This window comes from Panthera leo, chromosome B3 (assembly GCF_018350215.1).
Source record: "Panthera leo isolate Ple1 chromosome B3, P.leo_Ple1_pat1.1, whole genome shotgun sequence".
NCBI classification, from domain to species: Eukaryota; Metazoa; Chordata; class Mammalia; order Carnivora; family Felidae; genus Panthera; species Panthera leo.
The window spans coordinates 41,710,769-41,719,353 of NC_056684.1; the positions used below are offsets into that span (position 1 = coordinate 41,710,769).

At 39.9% G+C, this 8,585-nt stretch overlaps 1 protein-coding gene across 2 annotated transcripts; it reads left to right on the forward strand.

The window, feature by feature from the left end:
- The first annotated feature begins 672 nt into the window (after window positions 1–672).
- Window positions 673–4,156, forward strand: RPS27L (ribosomal protein S27 like). 2 transcript variants are annotated; one of them, XM_042941806.1, is made up of 4 exons: window positions 673–782; window positions 1,668–1,776; window positions 2,449–2,559; window positions 3,960–4,156. In XM_042941806.1, exons 1-4 carry the CDS (start codon window positions 777–779, stop codon window positions 3,986–3,988), a joined length of 255 nt encoding a protein of 84 aa, XP_042797740.1. In that variant the 5' UTR covers window positions 673–776; the 3' UTR covers window positions 3,989–4,156. The 2 variants fall into 2 exon arrangements, with proteins under 2 accessions (XP_042797740.1, XP_042797741.1); XM_042941807.1 differs by lacking the exon at window positions 673–782 and adding an exon at window positions 849–1,056.
- Window positions 4,157–8,585: the final 4,429 nt, after the last annotated feature.

The following is an 8,585-nucleotide window of genomic DNA, read 5'->3' on the forward strand; positions in this document are numbered from 1 at the left end:
AAAAAGAAAAAAAAAACCCACCACATTTCAAGTCTGGCTCTCAGTGACACCATTTTTTTCAGGCCCCAGTTGTTCGCGGAGGCAGGAAGGAACCATGCAGTGAACTAAGCCTGGCAGCGAATCCTGCTTCTTAAAAACTTCAGGGCGAAGCTAACCCAAGGCACAGCCGCATCCCACAAAGAACTTAACGGGTACCTTGGAAGGTGGATGCTCAAGTATAGGAACCCTTCATAATTTCTCCAACACGGGTTAACGGTTTCGATTGACGCTACTATTTTTTAAAAAAACAGAGAACGGCGGCAACAGCCGGGGACCTGGCGGCCAGGACCGTGGCGGGGGCCACCCACAGCGCCCGCCGGGTTCCCCTACGCCGCGGGGATCAGGCGGCCGTCAGCGTTCCCCCTCCGCGGCCTAAGCCCCAGGTGGTTTCCCAGCCGGACACACCGCCTGAGCCTCACTCCGGGCACCGCTGGCTCGACGCGGAGCCCTACGGCCGGCGGCCCTGGCCCAGGAGCCCGCGAGGGTGGTGCGGTTCGGGCGTTCGGCACGAGGGGAACCTCAGGGCCTCTCCCGCAGCCCCTGATCGGCTGACCCGGCCGAAGCCGACCCCCACCACCGAGAGGAGCGCCTAGAGCGGACCGGCCAGCCGGTCCCGACGCTCCGCTCCGCCCAGCCGCCTCTATCCCGGAAGTTGATGCAGCTCGCCAGATCGCGTGCTGCTCGTTAGGGGTGTCGCCTTAGAGATCGGGACTGGCTGGGATTGCGAAAGGATCAACATGCCTGTGAGTTGTTTACTTTCTGGCTTTCCGTTTATTTCGGGCTTCTCTGTCTAGGGGTCCTGGGGGCGGGTTAGCCCGACGCTTCCGCGGGCCCGGGGGTCCCTGCCGAACGCATTTCAGGGGCGCGGATCGCGCAGCTCCTCCGCGCGTGGCGGACTTGTTGGGACTTGCCTGGACGGCGCGGCGTGTAGGGCCCTGCCTGGGCGTGGAGCGGGAGGACCCGGGGCCGCCCAGTGCTTAGGTCTCGAGTCCCTAGCTAGAGGGACACAGCTTCTCGGTAACACTCAGCCTTCTTGGGTTTGGGTGGGCGCTCGCGAGACTGTAGTCTTTGGAGTCTTTTTGCTCTCCTTGTGCTTGGTGGTTCTCTCCTCGTCTCGGAAGCGATTTTCTGCTGGTTTCCTTTTTCAAAACTGTCTTCGCAGTTACCTTACTTGTTAACTGCATCAAGGACAGTCAGGCTTCAGCCGCTCAGAGTTCCTGTCAGATCAGATGTTGAACCCCGGGGCAGAAGTCACCCCCGGGTTGGCACTCTCCGGTCTACCTCAGCGATTTCTACTTTCAGCGGGTGCACGGTTGGGGTCAAGTTCTTACTTAGCACCACAGTGTTGTTTTTATCGGAGACTGTTACTCAGCGGACTAAAGAAGAACGAGATTAACCTTACCATATGCTTCTTGATCGTCCTAGACCTTTACCGGGACGTAGAGAACGCAAGCATTATAAAAAGTATGGATTAAAGTTAACAGGCTAAAAAAATAACAAGTATCTGACATGTTGCGTCGGCTGAGTATGACTTTTATTCCCTTTTTTGCGTGTGTATTTTAAGTGTGGTTAAATCTGCCACCATTGTGGATTCCTTCTGGGAATAATAATACGTTTTTTTTATTCAGTTGGCTAGAGATTTACTCCACCCGTCCTTGGAAGAGGAAAAGAAAAAACATAAGAAGAAACGTCTAGTTCAAAGCCCAAATTCCTATTTTATGGATGTAAAATGCCCAGGTAAAATTTCAGATCTTAATTCCTTTCTCAAGGAAAATTTCTGAAGAGATTGCTAATGTGGTGTGTATGTTTAGATCCCTTAGGACCCTTTGTTGACTAGCAGTGGGATTACAGAATTGGAATGTCAAAAGGGACAGTTTCCTAGTAAACTATTCAAACCACGGGAGAAAGATTTGGGGGCGGGGATGGTGAAGAGGAGACTCCAAAGGGGCTATGACATTTGACTTACTAAGTGTTAAGCTATGCAGATGGTTAGTTTTCTTGAAACTAATCATGAAAAGTATGTTAATTCTTCAATGTAAAGCTGTGCTGCCCACAGTGGTGGCCATTAGCCATAGGCAGCTACTGAGCACTGGAAATGTGGCCAAAATGGGAAATACTCCTTAAGTGTAAAATGTACACCTGATTTTTAAGATGTAGCACATATACACACAAAAACCATATTGATTACATGTTGCAATGGTAATAATATTTTGGAAATACTGAGTTCAATAAAATATATTACTAACTTCACCTGTTGGCTTTTAAAAACATTTTTTATGTGACGTAAATATGTGGCTTGCTGTTGCAAACATTAAAGTCTTAATCTTTTACAAAGTCTTTGCTAGAAATATGTTGAACAGTATGCTTTATTTTCTTCTGCTTTTCGCTTTCAATTTGCCCTTTTTCTAGGTTGCTACAAGATTACCACGGTTTTCAGCCATGCTCAGACGGTGGTTCTTTGTGTAGGCTGTTCAACAGTGTTGTGCCAGCCAACGGGAGGAAAGGCCAGACTCACAGAAGGTATGTCATTTGCCCGTTTCTAACCCAGTGATGAGATTTTATGATTATAAGTGTCTTCCTTTGCTAAAAACCAGTTTAAAAGAAATCTTAAATTCATTATTACCAAAATAGTTGTATCTTTCATTGTATGCTTTTTCAGTAAAGAGTACCCTGCTCAGATGGCTAAGTTTATATTCTTGACTTTGTAAAGAACTCATGTAACTATTATTTTTCTTAGTTTGGAATACCTAATTCTGTTATAGTTAGTCATTTAGTTTGTTTAACTTGGAATATTAAACATAAGTCAAAATGGAGCCAAACAATAACTACATACAATAGGACATACAGATTTTTAAAACCATAGAATTTTAAAAATTCCATCATAAATATTTTGTTTCATATATAGTTGACGCATTTGACTGAAGACAGTTTTCATCATTGCTGGCTAAGCAACAGAAAACTAATGTATAAATTAAAATGCCAGAGGTTTTGATTTGTGAGTACCTGCTTAATTAAACATCTCATTTAAAAATTTTTATTTATTTATTCATCTACTTATTAAAGACTTTATTTTTAAGTAATCTCTACCTCCAGTGTGAGGCTCAAACTTACAGCCCTGAGATCAAGTCACATGCTCTACTGACTCAGGCAGCCGGGTGCCCCTAAAAATCCCGTTTGAGTTGCTCTTTCACTTTTGTGCACCAAGAAAAAAAAGAGTAATTATGAATATTGTTTTCCATAGTAGTACTTACAGATTTATAGTTCCATAATTATATTTGAAATTTGCTTGTGATATTTTGGGGAGTTGTGAATTCCACATTGTTCTCACCAGAAGAGTTATAAGTAGTTTGGGTACTGATCTAAAATCTATTTTGTGTGAGCTGGTGAGATCTAAGTATGAGGTCAGCATACGATATTTAAGTGTAGTGTTGCTCTCAAAAGTATACTTGCAAGAGTTTTTAAACCTTTATATCATGCCATGATCTTGGAGTTTTGTGCCCATGTGCTGATGGATGATTAATAGGGTATTAGAGTTTTCCTAGCAGACTTGAAGAGCATCCTAATCAAAATTAGTTTCTTGGGAAAGTGATTCAAAATAATTCCTAAAAACTAAGATTGCATTTTCTGATAGCTGGCGTTAAAGTTTTACCTGTTGAATTTAGGCTCATGGTCTTATGTAGACTCCAACATAGCATTTGAGAAACAGGAATAATAGTTATAGTCATATCAGAATAAATTCAAATGTACAAGATTTATTATAATAAAGTTCTAGTATAAAAGGATAAATAACATATATATGAATGTTAATCTAATATTCCTAAAACTTTGGTTTTTTTTAACTTAAAAAGTACTTTTTGTCATTAAAACTATACTAGAGATAGAGTACACTTGTTTAACATGCTCTTGTGATTCCTTTGCAGGGTGTTCATTTAGAAGAAAGCAACACTAATGATCACACAACCTCTTGAATTTGTGTTCTATCGCAGAAAGCCTTATCAGTTCAATAATTCCGGTTAATCTACCAAGATAATGTAATTATGTTTAATTTTGTAAGGTATACAACAGTCATCTCCTATTTTGGTGTCAGTTTTTCAATAAAGTTTTGATTATGGGCAAATTCCCCTTTTTCTTTTTTTTAAAGTATGTGTGAATATGCTATAAGTTTATATGTATACTGTGTCTGTGAATTTGGTATAAACATTTTAAGAAGTGTATTCTGATTAGTTTGTCTCATTTCAAGACTGGAAACCCTAAATATTTGATTTTCAGCCCTTTTCCAAATTGCTGTCAGTGGGCTAAATAATTAAAAAATGGAAAGAAGTCCATTATTTGTTAATTCTAAAAATAGTTTGCTATTGCAACTATGGAAACACATTTACAGAAGTACATATTTAATGCTGTAACAATCAGTATAATTACAGAGTAATTATAATGTAATGGTTTGTGTTTTTGTGGCCCTAACATGCTGCATAATTTAGTAGAATAACTGCAGCTGGGGTCTGAGCTATAGGAAGCTCCTTTTGGGGTAGGAAATTTGAGAGGAGACATCAGGAGTAGCATGATTTACCCCAGGATGTCCTGGTTGGGAATGGTAGATGGCATGGAATTCTCTGATCCAGACACATGAGCATACCTGATTACAGATGTGTGTTGAGTGGCTCTGGTGTCTCCTTGTCATTTTGATAGTTTATGGAGTGATCCTAGGGAGCTAGGAAGTGGAGTGTATCTCCCTCTAGCCACATTGGACTGCTTGTATTTGATGTGTTATCTTTAAAGTAGGCACTTAAGATGGGCCTTTGCTATCAAGAGATGTTTCTATATATTCACCCCCCCAATCTGGAAGGCTGATCCTTAAACATATTCATATACAAGAGGAATGTGGCACAAGAACTGAAAAACTTGGGGCACCTGGGTGGCTCAACCTTTTGAGCGTCTGACTCTTGATTTCTGCTCAGGTCACCATCTCAGGGTCTTGGGATTGAGCACTGCATTGCCCTCTGCATTAGGCTCCATGCTGAGTATGGAGCCTGCTTGAGATTCTCTCTCTCTCCCTCTGCTTACTCTCCCCTGCTTGCCCTCTCTCTCTCTCTCTCTCAAAAAACAAAACAAAACAAAAAAAACTGAAGAACTATCCAAAGTTTGGAATGTATTTAATATATGGAGAAGTAAATAACCCAAACATTTCCAAACTTGCTTGGTTTATGGTATCTTTAGAGTCTCAGTAATTTTTTCAGAGTTCCTTGGCCAAAACAAAACAAAACAAAACCTAACAGTTAACATTAAGTAGTTAGGTTCTAATACATGTAAATTAAAAACAAAAGTGGTATTTTTTATCTCATTCTTAAATGACCACATTAGTAATCGAATGGGTGTCCCTTTTGGGCACTGCACGGTTTCTCAAAATTGGAATCAGACTAGACAACTGCCGTCTCCTTTCTTCCACACTGATTTTTGCGTAGTACTTGCTTTTTATCACAGCAATGACCCAAAACCCAGCTTCGCAAAGATATGACATCATCAGGGGTGCCTGAGGACCTCGGTTGGTTAAGCATCTGACTCTTGATTTTGGCTGGGGTCCTGATCTCATGGTTCTTGAGATCGAGCCCTACATTGGGCATTAGGCTCTGCACTGACAGCGTGGAGCCTGCTTGGGGGTCTGTCTCCCTTTCTCTGTCCCTCCCCTGCTCAGCTCTCTCTCAAAGTAAACATGGAAGAAAAAAAAGATCTGATACATCGGAAGGAATGTGGTGTCACATATTAACTACCTGGAACTACAAGTTGGCATGGTATCCAAAAGATACCCAGTATCAAAGCTTTTCTTGTGCCTCAACTCACCTCAGCTTGCACAGTTCAGGAAACTTGGCCCCATGGAGAGCCAGTGGGGATGGCAGCCTATTGAAATGGAAAGGAGCAAAACCTGTGATATCTAATCTAGAGGGCAAATCCCTGAAAATTTCCTTGGAAATAGTACTGAAAGAAAGGGTTTGTACTTCGAAAAACATATCCAAGGATTAAGTTATGGAGATACTTGGCACTGGGAAGTGAATGGTGTATTGACTTTTACTTCATTATTAATCCAAACAGTATTCCTGGGTTTGAAAAATATGCAATAGAACACTAGGACTTTTACAAATGTCAGAGTCTGCCAACAGACCTTGTTATTTACTGAATGCTTTTCTTTAATACTCTTATATTGACATTTTTTAAAATGTAAACTTTTTAAAAAAGGTTTTAAGTAATCTACACCGAACATGGGGCTCAAACTTAAAACCCTGAGATCAAGAGTCACATGCTCTAAGGCCTGAGCCAGCCAGGTACCCCAGATGTAAACAGATTTTTAAAGGAAAACTTTCCTCTCTTCTCTAAATAGAAAATCCAGTTACATAAAGATAACAAAATGAAATGGATTCTTGGCTCTGACCTGGTCAGATGACAAATGGTTTCTTACCTGGTGGCGCCTGCAAATCATCCAAAAAAGTTCTTGTTCTTATCCTTGTTCTTGTCCTTGTTCTTCTTCATACGATGTATATAGAACTCAATGTTGAACAGTGAACATTTCATTCAACACGAAACGCAGTGTTTTTTTAGTATATCCACAAGTTGTACAGCCATCACATAGTCTAATCCCAGACTATTTCCTTAGTTCATGAAGAAACTCCATATTCATTAGCATTCACTCCCCATTCCTTCCTTCTCCCAGTTCCTGGCAAACACTAATATATTTTCTATCTCCATGGATTTGCCTATTCTGGACACTTTATGTACATGGGGTCACATAATATGTGACCTTTTGTGTCTGGCTTCTTTGGCTTAGCATAATGTTTAAGACGGCCATCCATGCTGTAGCATGTATTAGTACATCATTCCTTTCTGTGACTGAATAATACTCTGTTGTAAAAATATACCTTCTGTTTATTCATCAGTTGATGGACAGTGGGTTGTTTTCACTTTTTGCTACTATGAATAATTGTACTATGAACATGTGTGTACAAGTTTTTGTGTAGACATAAGTTAGATTCTCTTGGGTAATATACCTAGGAAAATTGCTAGGTTATAGTAATTCTGTGTTTAGTTTTTTGAGGAAATGCCTATGTTGCAAAAAGGCTGTACCATCTTACATTCTGACTAGTAATGCACAAGGGTTACAATTTCTCTACATCCTCACCGACACTTGTTTTTATCAGCCTTTTTGATCGTGGCCATCTTACTATGTGTGAAGAGTTATCTCACTGTGGTTTCGATTTGCATTTCCCTGATGGTTAATTATGTTGACCATCTTTTCATGTGCTTATTGGCTTGTTTTTCTTCTTTGGAGAAGTGTCTGTTCAGATCCTTTACCCATTTTTAATTGGGTTGTGTTTTATTGTTGAATTGTAAGAATTCTTATATACTGTAGACATTACACATATAAACAATTTTCTCCCATTCTGTGGGTTGTCTTCAACTTTGTCCTTAGAAATAGAAACATCTTAAATTCTTATGAAACCTAATTTACCTATTTTTTTTGTTGTTTCTTGTGCTTTTGTTGTCATATCTAAGAAATCATTGCCTAATTCATGGTTATGGAGATTCATGCCTGTTTTCTTCTAAGAACTTTCTAGTTTTAGTTCTTACATTTAGATTTGATCCATTGTGAATTAACTTGAATTAATTGTTACATATGGTGTGAGACAGGGGTTCAACTTTATTCTCTAATTCTTTTTAATGGTTGCATACCATTCTATGGTATGGAAGTGCCATAATTTATTAAGTATTATCCTGTTGATGGGCACTTTGTTTCTAGTTTGTTCCACTGTAATCAAATGTCATAAATATATTTAAATATGTCTTTAGTAAAGGTGCTTTTATTTCTGTGGGTTAGATTTCTGGGAGTGGGATTGTTGGTTGGAAAGATAAATGTATTTTTCATTTTAATAGGTAATACCGATTGCTTTTCGCCAGCAATATATGAAAACATTCTCCTCCTTCTCCATCTCTTCCACTAATAAATGGAATCTAAATTTTTTGACATTTTGATGACCATAAGGTTACATATACATCATTGCTACTCTAATTTGTATATCTGCTTACTGAGGAGTGTGGGAATGTAAAAAAGGCAAAATAAGCTGCTATCTTCCTAGAATTCCTTCTCATTTGCCTTTTCTTAATAACACCAGCAACAACAACAATGACAACAAATTCTCCATATTAGAAATATGTCTAAAAAGAGTTGGAATGCAGTTTCCTGTTGCTGCTGTAACAAATTAGCACAAATTTAGTGGCTTAAAACAGCACAAACTTAAATGGATCATCAAACTTAATGGATCATCCATGTCTCTAAAAATAAAACAAAACACACACACACACACACACACACACACACACACACACACACCCCAGAGAGAGAGAGGGAGAGAGAGAGAGAGAGGGAAACAAGGAAAACATAAACTTATTATCTTACAGTTCTGGAGATCAGAAATCCAAAATGGCAAAAATCAAGGTGTTGGTGGGGCCATGTTCCTTCTGGAGGCTCTGGGGGGAGATGTTTCCTTGTCTGTTCCAGCTTC

Coding starts and splice junctions, on each gene's coding strand:
- RPS27L (XM_042941806.1), top strand. Junction 1,777..2,448: donor TATGGATGTAAAATGCCCAG/GTAAAATTTCAG, acceptor CCCTTTTTCTAG/GTTGCTACAAGATTACCACG. Junction 2,560..3,959: donor AAAGGCCAGACTCACAGAAG/GTATGTCATTTG, acceptor ATTCCTTTGCAG/GGTGTTCATTTAGAAGAAAG.